The 16,492-nt window shown below is 35.9% G+C and overlaps 1 protein-coding gene across 1 annotated transcript in view; it reads left to right on the top strand.

Moving 5' to 3' along the window:
• The window catches only part of HMCN1 (hemicentin 1), a 415,431-nt gene that overhangs the window by 361,586 nt on the left and 37,353 nt on the right, over window positions 1-16,492 (top strand). The window contains exons 81-86 of the mRNA XM_081299050.1: window positions 885-1,154; window positions 3,634-3,824; window positions 7,222-7,435; window positions 10,959-11,093; window positions 11,474-11,664; window positions 13,755-13,836. Of these exons, the coding sequence (XP_081155176.1) occupies window positions 885-1,154; window positions 3,634-3,824; window positions 7,222-7,435; window positions 10,959-11,093; window positions 11,474-11,664; window positions 13,755-13,836 (1,083 nt within the window). The remainder of the gene's footprint in view (window positions 1-884; window positions 1,155-3,633; window positions 3,825-7,221; window positions 7,436-10,958; window positions 11,094-11,473; window positions 11,665-13,754; window positions 13,837-16,492) is intronic.

Raw genomic sequence — 16,492 nt, 5'->3', positions numbered from 1 at the left:
CAGTAAATGATTAAAATTATTGATATAAGAGTAATTGAGAGAAAACACATTAAGTAATGAAAAATAAGCATTCCAAAAGCAACCAGAGATTATCATGTGCTCTAGAGGCCTGAAAAAATTCTGAAATAGACTCTCTCCTTGCAGGTACAGTATATAATGGTAAGCACAAATTTAACTACACATTTTGGTTGCTATAAATAACTTAATGTGGATATTCATAATTATTTCAGATGTCTTTTTTGGTGGATACTTTAACAGTTGTTAGAACATACAGGCCCATACCCAAGTGGTGGTCAGCCTCTTGTAAACACTTGGAGAGGGGAATCCTTAACATAAGCCTTTTCATTGGTTTCTAGTGTAAATAACTTTACTTATATAATTATTTTCCATTATCTACTCATTTTTCATTCATTCAAATAACACTTTATTAAATATTGCCATGATGTTTAAAACATCCTGCCAAGCTCAGTAGAAATTGCATAACTAAAAGGGTCTTTGAGTAGTACAATATTTCCCAAAACTCAAAGAGTTCTATTTTGAAAGTTTAAATACCTAAAGTGAATCACATAATTTATATGTTAAAGAAAATACTTTTGTTGACAGTCTAAATTTTCTAGACATACAAACCTTCATGAATACATGTTTATCTCCTCTTCCAAAATCAGCTGTCACTTTCTTTGTTAAGTTCATACAGACTAATTTTCCGAAATACACTCGATGAATTTAAAGTTCAAAACAAACTGTAGTGCTCCTTTCTTGTGGATGTGGTGAACTTAGAATTTTGTTATTCATCAGTGTTACTTGGCTGGGCTAGATCAGTACTGTAGTATGTAATTTGAACACTCAGGCTTTTAAGACAAAGTTCGAATCTTTTCGTCTTCTAGTTCCTCCAGTCATTAACACTCAGCCAAAGGAATATGTCATTGCTGTGGACAAGCCCATCACGCTGCTGTGTGAGGCTGATGGCTTCCCACCACCCGACATCACGTGGCATAAAGATGGGCACGCGATTGTGGAATCCATCCGCCAGCGCATGCTCAGCTTTGGAGCTCTGCAAATAGCATTTGCTCAGCCCGGTGACACTGGTCAATATATGTGCATGGCAGCGAATGTGGCAGGATCCAGCAGCATGAGCACCAAGCTCACCGTCCATGGTAGGTGGTTTAACGTGGGGTATTTCAGTCTGCTGCATTATCATGGCAAGAGAAAAGACCACCAAGGGCAAATATGGAAATCAAACCCATGTAAAATCAGAAATCCAAAGTGTATGCATGGGGTGGGAAGGTGCACTTGCCCTGAAAATGTTTTTTCTGTGGCTATATTTACCTTTGTGTGAACATACACATGTGAAAGAGATTATTACTAATATTGTTGGAAAAAATAATGTGCTGCCAATAATCCCTTCACATTGTGATGACTGGGATCTGTCCTTGGCTTATAAGAGGGCCATTTGTGTTCTTATGAATCTTCTGCTTCACTTCTTGAAGGTTCCAGTCATGTTGGCTAAAAACTAATCACCATATGACTATATATGGTGATTAAACATATCAAACATTGTAAATAGTTTGAACCCAATGGAAACTGGGAATGTACTGGATTCATTATTTTAAAATAGCAAAATATTTGTCTATTTTTGTAACAGAAAAACTATCCTTTTTTCCCTTTTGTATAGCTAACTAAAATCTAAAAGTCAGCGTTGAAATATTTTAGTTTCTATAGTATATTTAAGACTAAAGATAGAATCCTTATTGTGAGAGTAGTAGGAAACAATAGCAAATTAAACTGTTTTCAACTACTATTTTTCAGAGGTAACTTATTTTAATGAGTAGCTTCTGGTTTTTAGATTTTTCCAAAAATATGTAAAACTTATTTTTATGTATATTTGAATTTACTACTAATTCATAGTTATAGTTTTGAGTGGATTTCTTTTTAGTTGAGTAGATAATTCAGCCAGCATTAACATCATCATTTATGAGTTTTTCAAATAACATCCTTGATTTCAGTTAACATAACTGAATTATATTGATACATTATTTCTTTACCTTGAAATAAGTAATACTCTATTTTCAACTATTTGTAGAAAATGCACCAAAATAGCCCATATACTAAACAACAAAGAAATTGTTATTAAGTTTTGAAAATATTAGACCACAATTCCTACCCACAATGCAGTAAAGCTAGAAATTTGTAATGAACTTTTAATGTCAAAGCTCCAACCCCAGGCTACTTAAAAAACCATCCTTCCAGCTAACAAGTACTTTAAAGGGCATGTTTTTCTTTTCAGATTACTTATAAAATAATAAAAATAAGAATGCTGCATATTAAAATGTGCAGTTTGGGCTGGGATTGTATCTCAGTGGTGGAACACTTGCATCGTATGCATGAGGCCCTGGGTTCAATCCTCAGCACCACATAAAAATAAACGAAGATGTTGTGTCCATCTACAATTAAAAAAATATTTTTTAAAAAAATGTACAGTTTGTAGCCAAATCTAAAAATCAGCTATGAACTCATAGCCTTAATTTTTTTATTTTTAAAAATAAACAACTGAAATATGTGTGCTAATACTGTATCTCTATAATCCCCCGCAAAAGAAAAATAAATAGCAACTCCAAGAAAACCAAGATAAATTAATAAAAAATGAGTTGAATATGATGCACCATTCAGTAAACATATTTTTGTTTTCCAAATTATTTTAATGTTTAGGCATAGTCATTCCCATAAGTACATATATTTACTCATATGAAAATCATAGAAAAATAAAGGATGAAATATTAAAGTTTATACAGCAGTTTCCAACTGTTGTCTCTCACTTTTTAAAAAATCCATTAACATGGTCCATTTCTCACAAATATGTTTGAATAATTCCAAAATTAATCATCTGAAAACAAAATATATTTTGACTTTTCATTTTTTAGGTCTTTCTTTTAGCAGTAAATATCTTAGGTCTGAATCTACTAAGGTATTTCATATTTCTTTGTCACTAAAATAATCAATTCATCTTTATATTGCCTAAATTTCAGGTGGTTTGCATTTGATCATAGAAAGTATTTGGCATTACAGTGTATGGAGTTATAAAATCAATATAAAAGTTTCCTCTGTGGCAGTGTAAAAAGTGGATTAAATTTCCTGATCATATTTTACTTGAATTTGTTGTAAAATATGTGAAGTACTGCAAAAAATATTTTCCACATCATTTTGTGATATTCAATATTGAGTGCATTATAGTATTTTGTAGTGACTGTTATTGATTCATTCTCTCCATAACTGAGAGCAAAGCCAGCAATTATATAGCCATAGAAGTCTTTCTGTTTGTTTTACTTTAATCCAAAAAGCAGAAGAAACCAAGTATGGAAGAATCAAAATGGCACATAAAAGATAAAGATTTCCAACACATTTGCTCAGAAATTGGAATGTAAATATGTTCAATAAACTCGAATACATTAGAATTCTTGCTTGCATCAAAAATATTCATTGATTTTATAGCAAGTAAATGAAGATCTTAATAATCCATTTAAATCCTATGAAAATATTAATATATCTAGCAAAATTGTCTTCAAACCAGTCTTTTGTGTGTTAATTTTCAATGTGAATAAAGACATTGAACTCAACTTCCTGGATGACTCTTCACAGTACCACCCAGGATCCGAAGTACAGAAGTGCACTACACAGTCAATGAGAATTCACAAGCCATTCTTCCATGTGTGGCTGATGGAATCCCCACACCTGCAATTAACTGGAAAAAAGACAATGTTCTTTTAGGTAACTTGTTAGGAAAATACACTGCTGAACCATATGGAGAACTCATTTTGGAAAATGCTGTGGTAAGTTTAAAATACGTAAGTAGATACATTATGCCAGATGGTAAATGCACCTTCTTTTGGTTATTTAGCTTGGAAGTATATTCTTTAATAATGAAAGAAAATACTCATAAATTCGGGTTGTAAGACTTATCATACACACATTTTATTTTATATCCCTGTAATGGGATATAATAGACAATCAGAACTCATAGTGCTCTGCTAAAATTATTTTATTGAAATCTGTTTATCAGAAAAAATTCTGTGCTATAGCCTGTACTTGTAACCATGTCTGGGAATGATAAGAAGAAAGAAGATACAAGAGAGTATCTGAGATACTGTAAAGCAAATATGGAAAGTAGTGTTTTGCTTTTTCATTTTAGGTTTTTATATAACGCTTTTTAATAACTAAAATTTAAAGGACCTATGCACACTGAGGTTTTTAAATATCCTCAGGTGGTACTTCTCCAGATCTGTAAATAGTCAGTATTTGGAACACCTCAGTTTTATAGTGGTAGCCCACTTGAAGAGAAATCTATATGTAGGTACACATGCATGACTGCTTAAAAAATTATCTCACATGGTTTGAGAGAATCAAGACTTGACACCAAATACTGGACATGTTTAAACTGTAAGTCAATTTCTGAGCCTTTGTACACATCTTGTTTTTCTCCTGAACCTTAAAAATGTCTAACTTTTATTACAAAGTTGGGATAGAGTTAAATCTGAAAAGATTACAATGATAAAATGGATCCTATTTAATTTAGAGTATAATCTCAACCAATTATCCATGCCCGGGTGACCACACCTAGTGCCAGTGCCTGGCTGGGTCATCGGGCACTACTCCCATCGGCTCTGCCAGCAGACATTGTGTTTATTAAAATCTGTTTCCACCAACTGTGAGATGCACCAATACTTTTTGCACCACTAAGAAAGAAATAATGCAGTGATAAGTAAACCACAGCAGACCATTGATGTTTACATTGCATCCCAATTTCAGAGATTTCAAAGTTAAAAATGTAAATTTTAGAATTGATAAAATAGACATAGATATTTTTTGCTTATTTATTTAAATGGCTAAATCTGCCTGGTGGGCATTATCCCCATGCCCATGAATGAGGCCTCTCTATCAGTCTTCTAGACCTTAAGGAATTAAATGATTAAATAATTTCTAATTATTTAATGAAACAGCTAAAATAATTAGAGTTTAATATAGCAATGACTCATGCACCATTTAAAGAATACCAACAATATGGTACCTTATAAATACCAAGTGAGATACATAAATAATATGTAAAAGTCTATAATAATATAAAATAATATATGTATGATCCAGATTTCTAAATACTTCATTTCCATAAAAATCTTGATTTGTTTTTAAACTTGAGCTGTCACAACCTGAGAGCTTAAGACAGTGTGTGGAGTGGTGGGGAGGGATTTACAGGGAATATGATTTATTCTTGTTTGCCTTTAAATAAAAATCAAATTGGGTTTGCATTTATAAATGAATAATTATAAACTTTACATTTCAAATTCTCTGGTGCTTTGGTTCCAAACAAAATTTTATTTTTGGATTTAAAAAAAAAAGGGAAACATCTGTCATAAGTATTTTAATACATCCAGATGCATTGAATCATTAGTTCAACCATTAAAAATACACAGCCCCATCTCTGCAGCCAGCACTGATCCAGACACTGGGATACATCAGAGAACAAAGGAATTGAAGCAGCTTGTCCTCATGGAGCTTATTTCTAGAAGGAGAAAATAGATGATAAAAACCATAATGAAAATAATAAATAATGTGTACAATGCCTGAAAAAAAAGGATTATGAAAATAAGAGTGGGATCAAGGTTGCAGGAGTTGGAGCAGCAGATTACAGTTTTAAGTAGGACAGTCAGGGTAAGTCCCTTGAGAAGGTGACATTTGAGCAAAACCTGAAGGAAGTGACTTAGCCAAGTAAATATCCACAGAAGGAGCACACCACGCAGGGAAAATAGTTAGGGCAAAGAACTTAAGTGGGAACACACCAAGTAAATTTGAGAGAGAAGAGACCAGTGAACACAAAGAGTGAAAAGAGAAGTCGGAGGAAAATGGAGGCCAGATCATGTAGAGTATGGTAGGTCAGTGGGTCGATTTTGCCTTTTACTCAGTAAAAGTCAGACTCCATTGCAGGTTTTGAGCAATATTACATGACTGGTGTTTCCAGAGACTGCAGTGGCTGTTGTAATGACAGTGGATAGTCGAGAGGACAGGATAGAAGCAGGAAGAACTATTAAGAAGCCAGTCTGGAGGCAGATGAGAAATGACAGGACTCAGAACAGCAGAGAAGCAATAAAAAGTGATATGCTGCATACGCTCTGTAGCTAGCATCTCCTAATGGGTTACCTATAAGGTTTGGAAAGAAAAACTAGAGAATAGCTCAAATATCTGAGAGGCATCAGCAATTGGAGGAAGAAATAGTCATCAATTGAGAGGGTGACAGCTACAGGTGCCATGGGAACAGGCAAGGGGACTTGAGAGTCTGTGTCCAAAACTAAGCTCCCCATTTCCCCTCCTCCCCTCCGGTGTCACCTGTAGCCATCAAGTATCAACTAGACATTCAGAGAGTTGGAATGAGGTCATTGTAACTGGAGTTTGGAGATAAGACCTGAGCTGGAGTTGCTGGCAGACATCTGCATATGGGTGGTATTTAAAGCCATGGCACTGGATGAAATCACCAAGGAATTGAGCAGTTAGACAAGAAAAGCAGACCAAAGACTGAGCCTCCTCACATGCCAACATTAAGAGGTTGATATCTAGGGGAAGACAGCAAAACTACATGGAGAAGGAGTAGCCAAAGAGGTCGCTGGGAACCTGGGGAGAGTGGTGCCCTAGAAACCAGGTAAAGAGGTGGTTTCAAGCAAGGGAGTCAGAGTTTTATGGGATGCTGCCAATCCGTCCAGTGGCATGAGCGAAGAGAGCTGGCCCTTCCACTTAGCAAGGGAAACTTCAGAACTGTAGGTAATAATGCCCTCATTCTTACCATTTTTAATTATGATAACTTGGAAAGTCTTGATACCATTGAGATTGCCTGTTCTTTATTTGTACTCGACAGAACAGCAATACTCCTGGTGAGTAATAAACTTGATGTTTTCTATACTTGATGTTTAGTAAAGTCTTCTTAAATCTTCTATAAATCTTATTGCTATAAAACGATTGTTATAGTTCTGTAAGGGTTGAGATTATGTTTAAACTCCTTATGCAGTTTAAATTGTGCTATGGGAAAACTAACCTGATGGTTAAGACTAAAAGATAGAAATTTAAATTGCCTTTATATAAGAGTGCTCTCTGGAGGAACAAGCATTGTAATTTTATGGATTTTATGTAAGATGATGTAAGATTATAAAATCTTAAGCACTGTGAATCTTTTTTTAATTTTAGCCGGAAGATTCTGGCATCTATACCTGTGTTGCTAACAATGCTGCCGGTGAAGATATGCACACTGTCAGCCTGACCGTACATGTTCTTCCCACTTTTACGGAACTTCCTGGAGATGTGTCATTAAATAAAGGGGAACGGCTCCAACTAAGCTGTAAAGCAACTGGTATTCCATTACCCAAACTAACATGGACCTTCAATACCAATATTATTCCAGGTTGGTGATTTGATTTTTCAGAAGTGAATAAATGTACCTGTAGAGAAGTTCAGACCAGTCTCTGTTTCCTTTAGTTCTGGGAATTGCCTAAAAGTTACAAAGGAAAGGCTGATTGCTTTAAATTCTGTAACATGTGTGCCTCTGTTTGGATTTTGCCCTCAACTCAGTATGTATGCACTGTTGATTCTTACAAAAGGATCAATTGATCACAGGACTATATATTGCATGTTCTGAGTATATTTTTTCACCTCAGAAATAATCTCCATCCCCATGAGAAGACAATATTTTATGTAAAGGCAGCTGCTGGACCTCCCTCATTGATAAATGGATTAAGGTGGTTACTGTTGGAATCCTAAAGATTCACCTCATCTCACAGAAAACTCTGCTTCTCTTTATATGAACCAATCTCCATTATAGTGTAGATGGTTGTGTAGAAAATTCTTAGTCACTGTTTATTTTCACTACATATTCAGCTAATGCATGGGACCCAGCAGCACTCCTTCCTGGGAAGACAGATGTGTACTCATTGGGCTTTGTCATCAGTGTTAAGAGATCATCAGTAATGACAAGTTGTCCTATCCCACTGTTAGCATTAGCTAAGTGTCTCACTAGAAAAATAGTAAGAAGCTTGAGGGTTTTGTCTGCTGTTAAGATTTCCTTTAATGACTGGAATTCATCAACTATATTATCTTAGTTAATAGCAATAGCATTTCTTGCTAAAGAAAAACCATGTCTAAATAATCAGTACTGTTTTCTGAAGGCATACTACTAATTAGCTACATGGAGTTTTAAAGTTTATTTTCCACTTAATATTCAATATCATGAAATTTTAAAAAGTAAATGGGGGAAAGCATGCAAAGTAAACATACTCAACATAAATTAGATATTGGCTGCTTTAGAATCTGATTTAGTACTTGTTGTTTTAAAACTAACATATTTATGCACGTGTGCACTGGAGGAACCAGCAAGTAGGTTCCATGCATGCATCTACAGGAGGTGAGAGCCAAATGGAGGCCTCGGCCTCTTCCCACCCTGGGCCTCAGACACCCCTGAAACCTCCACTTCCACTCCAGCAGACCCAGACACAAAGAAGCCACTAAACAAAGTTTAGGTTAGAAAGGCAATGTGAGCTCCCTTGGCACATTGCAAGTCCAAAAAAAAAAAATGATAGATTGCTTTTAAAAGGAAATCATGGTGGTATCATGGGAAATTCCAGAAGAACTAAGAAAGTATTGGTATCTGATCAGATTTTCAGAAATCTGTTTACTTACCAAGGATGAACTCATATCTACTCAACAGACAGAATGTTTCTATAGAAAGCTTTTGAACAAGCATGAAATTAAAACCATCTCTTGGATTATTCCTTCATGAACTTTAAAAATGGACTCTAAAGCCAGGAAAGCCAAGCTCTGCCTGGAGGGAAGTTTTGACTTCCTCCTTTTCTTCCTCACTGATGAAAGAATTAAGTGGCTTTTATCTTCATACAAAGGGAAATATTTCTATCAGAGGAAGAAAGTTCCAGTACCTATAAACATTCCAGCCAAGATTTTACCAAAAGTGATCAACGGCACCCACCATTGGTGGAATTGTCTTAAACGTCTTTGAAAGTGGTTCTTGTGGTACTGTACCCATGGGTCACACCAGAATGCAGATTCAGCACATGGTTGAAAAATATCATTAATGTCACAAAACACGGCAGAGAAGTGAGAAAGCTTAAAACTCCTATGTGTGAAAGCCAAGAAGTCGCTTTCCCTTCTGTAGTCTCAAGGAAAGGAGGTGAAGAAAAAAGAAAGAGGAGAAGAATCATGAAAAGCCAAAGTGGAAGAAGAAAAACCAAAGTCTATGGAACAGAGGAAGAAGCCTTCAGCAGTCCTAACATAGTGTGTCAAATGGATGGTTCTCCAGCGAAGGACCCGAGAGAAACACTGGTGCAGTAAAACCCAATTCCAAATGCCAGGTAAATCTGAAGATGAAATTCATAACTGGTACCAGTGAGGAAATACCAGATAAGAAAATGTCGAGATACAAAAACATGCCACTGGAAATCTCTACTCTGAAAAGAGTCCTGGTCCCAGACACACGTTATGGCAAAAAGAGAAAGACCTTGCCAGCTGCAGAGACCCCAGAAGTTACAGAGCCTGAGTCGCAAGGTAAAGACCCAAGAAAGAAGCCAAAAATGAAAAAAGGAGAAAGTAACTTCATGAGAGGGGGAAAAAAAAAGACCTGAGACACTCCAAAAAATTCAGAAGCCAAGCTCTTTACTGTTTCTGGATAATCTGCAAGATCTGCAAGACAGGCACCTACACCCCTAAGCAATGGTCAAAAAAACCCCAAGAGGCCTAGTTAAGCTAAATACAGTAACTCAAGGAAGCAGCAGAGTCACCTGAAGAGCCTTTTCTTCAAATAAATGCATTTTTTTTAATTATTTTAAATTGGTACGTTATAATTATACATAAAAGTAGAATACAGTGTGACATATTCTCATGTTCACATAGCATAATTTGGTCAATTTTGTTCCCCAGTACCTCCCTGAAGAGTTTTGTAAAAATACACAGGTTCAGGGCTGAGTGTGTATCTCCATGGACGGCTTGATCCGCATGCACAAGGCCTGGTTCTATCCCCAGCACCACAAAAACTAAATAAATAAAATGAAAATACTTGGGTCCTGACCTCCGCGCCCCCCCCCCCTTCTCCACTGCAATCTTCTCCAAAAGTGAGGCCTGGACCTAAATGTTTTTTGTAACCTTCAGAGGTAATTCTGACATAGGTATCTGGTTATAAGGGGTTTGAAGTAAAATGTCTTTTTTAGTTACTCTTCCTTGTATTTGCTGATGTGAGAGAGTGCTTCTCCACGGTTGATTTTCATTATTAAAGAATAACATTTGCTTCTGAGGAAAAAAAAAAGAAAAGATTAGCATGTTTAACTTACATTCTCTTCCAAATATTATAACCGCCTTTGTAAATATTTATGTCATCACCATTTATGACTTAATAACATAACGTTTAAATTTATTACAAATCGGTTCATGTTGTGGTTATTACGTAACTAGCATATATTTTCATGATTTCCCCTCTGACTTGCCAAGTCAGTTGAATTGTAATTGAAAAGGTTTTTCATGTTCTGATGAAATTGTTTGGGAGGAAAAGTGTTAGTGGAATGAGATGGAAAATGCCATATTTCTGAATGAAAGATGTTTTGAAACCCAGAGAGATGTTGAGCCAGTTTTAAGCAACATACTGAGATGAAAGGTTTACTTTAAAATAATTTTTTTAAAAAAAAGTTTGTTTTCATTCACTTTTCCTGTTCCTCTGGCTGTTTTTCAAATGAGTGTCTATAGACACAGTAAATAGCCCAGAGGGAGAAATCTGTGGAAAGGCCTCTCTTGCCCAGTGCCATGATGAGGTCTCTCTGGTTCGCTGCTGACCGACTCATAAATCTAACCTGCAAAATACTGAGCGGTCGTGAACCTTTTCCGAGGTTTCTGAGAAACATTTGTGTTGTTTCCTGACTTGTTCCCCTCAGCCCACACTGACAGTGGCGATGGACACAGTGAACTTGTTATTGAAAAGGTGTCAAAAGAGGATTCGGGCACTTACGTGTGCACCGCAGAGAACAGCGTGGGTTTTGTGAAGGCGATCGGATTTGTTTATGTGAAAGGTAGGGAAAAGCACTCCGTTTTTTATTTACACTTGATCTGTAATGAATGGTTTCTGTTTTGTTTCCCTCTTATGTAGTAATACAATATAGCTTCAGTTTATTAACCCATTCAGTTCAATTTCTCAGATGTGCAAATTCATGAGAAAAATATGCATACATCACTTGGGAAAGAAATAAAGAAATCATTCCGCACAGTGGAATCACCCCCTGAGAATATTAGAATTGACAAAATTATCTGGTGTTGAGCATGGAAAACCCAAGAAGTTTTTAAGTGACTTTCCCCCCAGTTTACTAAATTCTCCTCCTAAATGGGTCAATAATCACAAAGAAATTATCAGCACCTACTTTGAGTCTGAGCCTGTTCGAATGATGTTTTCCAGAACCTCCAGTCTTCAAAGGTGACTACCCTTCTAACTGGATTGAACCTCTTGGCGGGAATGCAATCCTGAATTGTGAGGTGAAGGGAGACCCTGCCCCAACCATCCAGTGGAGTAGAAAGGGGGTGGATATTGCAGGTAGCCACCGAATCCAACAGCTAGGCAACGGCTCCCTGGCCATCTACGGCACTGTGGTAAGTTACATGGAAACTGTTGCACACTTAAAGTTCTACAGCCGGTTCTCCTGTGTAAGTAACACAGATGAGAAGTGTTTCTCTTTCATTCCTATTTAACTCATAAAATCTGAATTCTCTTTTGCATTTTTACCTTTAATTTTTTGAAATTGATCTTTGGTACATAAAAACAATAACGTACATATAGTGGGGCACCATAAGATGTTTTGATATACATATACATTATGTAATGTTTAAATCAGATTAAACATTTTGACCTCTCCAAACACTTCACATTTCTTATGGTTAAAACATTCAAAATCATTTTTTCTAGCTTTTGGAAACATACACTATGTTATGTATGGAAACACTGCTGTGCACTAGCACAGCGGAAGTCCTTGCTCCCATCTAACTCTAACTTAGTACCCAGTGATCAACCTTCCTGCAGCCCTCTGTCTGCCCTAATCTCCCCATCCTCTGCTCAGCACCAATCTATTCTCAACTTCTATGAGATCAACTTTTTATATTCCACGTATGAGTGAGATCAACCAGCACTTGTTTCTGTGTCTGGCTTAAAATAATATCTGTAGTTCTCTCCACGTGGTCACAGATAACAAGATGACATCCTTTTTTTTTAATGTCTGAATAGCATTCCATTGTCTATGTGCTCACATTCACTTTATCCATTCATCAGCTGGATTCTTTTTAAAAAACTGAGACAATATTTGTGATATTTTTCAGTCCTTTCAAGTAAGTACATGCACATCTGTTTTAGAACAAGGAAATGGAAGAGCTACAAATAGTTACAAGTACGTTATAGGGTAGATGTTGATAATAAACTGACAACTATATCAGGCTTTCCCAAAACTTCAGCAATTAGGGAAATGAGTGTATTTGTGGTTATTGTTCTAATTTGGAGGCCAAGTTACCCTAAAGTGAGGTATTTCCTTGAAAAACTCCTTAACTAGAATACATATGGTTAATTTGTTAACTCATGTTTTATGAACCCATTTAGATGCTTCGCTTGTTTAATTGATCGAAATAATAATTAAAATACATTAACTAATCACCTGTTCCAGTGGCCCATCCTCAGACTTTATTTTGCTTGCTTTTACTTCACCATGAGAGATTATTTGTACTTGGAGTTGATGTCACACTAAGAAATCTCAGTCTTTTTCATTTGTATTTTCTCCCCTTTTCCTTTATCCAAATATTACTATTTCTGAATTCTGTATATTTCTTCTAATACCAATGTTAATATGAATACTAATTTGATTACCATACAACTTCAGATTCTTTTTCTTAAAGAGAGGTAACGTTTTTATATAGCTTTATTTCATTCATTTTTATGTTTTTTGTGATGCTGAGGATTGAACCCTCCCACATGCAAGATAAGCGCTCTACCACTGAGCCACAACCCCAGCCTCAGATTCTTAAATATGTATCTTCCATCCTGAAACTCTTCCATGTTTTGTTTCCAGCTACCTACTAGAAACTTCTATTTGGATAGTACATTGAAACCTCTAATTAAAAACATATGTGGTACAGAAAATAAATACTATATGAATTTTACTTATTTTCTATACCACATATGTGTAATTTGTGGCTTCCATGCTATAATTTATTTCTTTAAGTAGATTAGTTTTGTTTGTTTTGCTTTGCTTTGTCTCCTAAATTTCAAACTCCCTAGACGGAGACCTTACTTAATATATTGTTAACAACCTCCATTATAAAGTACTCTTTATTTGTTGCTATGCACCAATTACTTGAATGCTTTTTAAGGTATTCATAAGAATAAAAATGACACTTTGATTTAGTAAGACAATTTTAAATAGTGGTTATAAAATAATGTTACTTTTGCTTTGATTTCCTACCAGTCATTATTCTTGGAGATTGACGACAGGCTGTTAGGCTATACCTCCACCCATTTCCCTTTTTATCCCTCTCTGTTTAGGCCTATTTGTGAGTTTAAAAATATGTAGATGTTTCTATTTCCATTAAAATGCTTTATCAAAAATGAAATTTCAAATAAACTAGCATTGTGGTGAAAAAGTGACTTGCGCTTTTCTGTAGGCTCACATTTTTTATGAAAATACTGCTTATTTCCATAGAATGAAGATGCTGGTGACTATACATGTGTAGCTACCAATGAAGCTGGGGTGGTAGAGCGCAGCATGAGTCTGACTCTGCAAAGTAAGCTGCTTAATTAAACCCTAATTCATACTCAAAGAAAGGTTGCCTAATGAAGAGTGTTCCTTTTCTTTAATTTTACAGCAAGTCCATTTGCTCTAGCTCAGTGTGCCTACCTTAGATTTCTCCTGACGATCCTGCTATTGTCATTGAACATAAACTGATGTACTTTTTCCCAGATGCTGTTCTTATTTTACCTAACATACACAGTATAAAATGCATTGACTGGTGGCACAGCCTTTTTTACAACAGATTCAGTGGAGTACCCTTCCCGTGGTTCACCACAATTCTTATAGCATGCTTACAAAGATAGCACTTTAAAAAATGTTTCTTAAAACTAGAGACTAACGTAAATGAGCTCAGAAGTGCTCCTGGTGGGTTGCATCATCTTTCATGAAATAACTGTGCTCTGGGTGGAATCCACATGCTCTTCATGGAGCCCTGTAGTGAAAGCAATCAAAAAATGGAGATTTCATAATTAGAAAACCATGAAAGTTTCCAGGGGCCCACTGCACAGTCTACAGAACCATACCGAGAGGTGACCTGAGGACAAAATCATTGGACTGGGAATTTAAGCAAACCAACTTATTTTGTAGATACTCAGTATTTAACAGATTGAATTTATATTCTCTTGATTCACTTGTGAGAGATTCTCTAGACTAGTATTTCGTAACAGCTGTTGGCCAAACTGGTTCTGTAAGACTTGAGTCCATCATAGGTATTTAACAGGTATCTAAGGCAATGTTTAACTAAAGGACATATATGGCAAATGATAATCTCATGGTGTATTATTGGATAGCATTCCATGGTCAAATTAGCCTGAGGGGGGAAAAATGGCTTTTTAAAAGTCTATTTATTTATTAAATACATAAAGAACACTACTGTGTGCCCTGCCTTGCTTAGGCATACCAGGTTTCTTTTCTGTACATCTTTCCAGCAATGTTAATATGCTGATGTAAATTATGAGTCACCACGACAAGAATATAATAGGCCACATTTTCTATATAAATGTCGTTCCCCTGGCTTCCCTTGGGGTGAATGTAAATAGGGTACAACACAATTAGTTCCCGCTGGGTGGGTGCTCCACTGACCCAGTAAGGCTGAGTTAGATCAGCTCATCTCTGTACTGATTGAAAACAAATGGAGCATATCACAAAGCCACTAATACAATTCAGCTCAAAATAAGATTGAACCACCAGAAGCAATGTGTTCATTTGGATAAAATGCTCATATTTGATTGATAATTATGTGAATGATGGAATTATTATAACCTTGAAAGATGTACATGTGGAATTGTATTTCTATGTCAATTGATTGCTTTATGGAACAATTAGAAATGTTCAAATATGGTATCTAAATGAGGATGCTGAGTTTTATTTGGTACTTTCTTTGGCTATAGTAATATGAACAGATGAACTTAGTTAGTCATTTTGTAGTCACTTAGTGTTGGGTGACAAATTTGAGGTATTTACATTATTCAATAGGAGTTGCTCAAAGTCATCATCTAATCTCAATACTAGAAGGGGAAATAAAATTATTGGTCCTGAAACTTTGTAGAGTGAGGTTAACGTAATCATCTGTTAAGGGCACATGACTGGAATGATGTGGGGCATGTGTACATATAATGCACTATAGGACACATGGCTGAGAGTCCCAACTTCATGTGAGGGAATTATTTTTATAAAACACATGTCAGTTATCCCTTTTCAGCATATTAATATCATATCAAACAACATTGTACTTCTGTTTTGTTATTAAGTTCTGTTCATTACAGATAACACTTCTCAACCTAAAAGAAGACTTTGGTCTTAACCACTGTCTGAAACCTTGTATGCTACTATTCTCCAGGTGGATCATCCTTTCTAGTCTCCTGATTGTCTAAATCTATCTTCATGTTGTGTCTTCCTCTCCCACATAATTGGGCTTCCCCCCACACCAGGGATTGAACTCAGGGCTACTAACCACTGAGTCATATCCCCAGCCCTATTTTGTATTTTATTTAGAGACAGGGTCTCGCTGAGTTGCAATGGTTTCTTTGTTTGGCCCTCTTTTTAATCATGCTAGACAATCTTCTGAAACTACTCATGAAAGACTCACAAATCTATAATCCTTTCCCACATCTCTATTCTGAGGTTTAGATGTGAATATCCACCTGGCATCTCTAGATAAATGTCTCACAGACATCTCAACCTCAACAGTCCTGGATGGATCTAGTCATCATTTACCCCTAACTGCCCCCAGCACATTTCTGTTGAATTGTCTAAACAGATACCCTGTTGTCCAAATCAATACCCTAGAATCATCAATTCTTAATTTTCAACATTTCTTCCTTTTCCTTTCCATGTCCAGTGGAAAGCTTTGGTTTGACATATTGTTACTGTGGTTTATGCTCCCATATTAGCATATATTCTATAGTATACTATAATACTGGTAAATAATCAGTTACTTATCTGTCTTACTAGTGGGATATAAACTCCTTGAGCTAGAAATAATAATTGTTAACTCTGTATTCTCGGCACCTAGCACAATGCCTAGAAAATAGTAAGCTCTCCATTCACGTTTAGTGAACAAACAAACAATGACCGGTGATGAAGATTGAGTTAATAAGTACTCTACCTGAAAAACAACTGAAGGAAAGACATGAATATTCATCATGTAA

Source organism: Spermophilus citellus (assembly GCF_964194105.1).
Source record: "Spermophilus citellus genome assembly, chromosome: 6".
Classification (NCBI taxonomy): Eukaryota; Metazoa; Chordata; class Mammalia; order Rodentia; family Sciuridae; genus Spermophilus; species Spermophilus citellus.
Note: the sequence above shows the minus strand (reverse complement) of the source record. Positions and strands in the feature narration are given on the sequence as shown.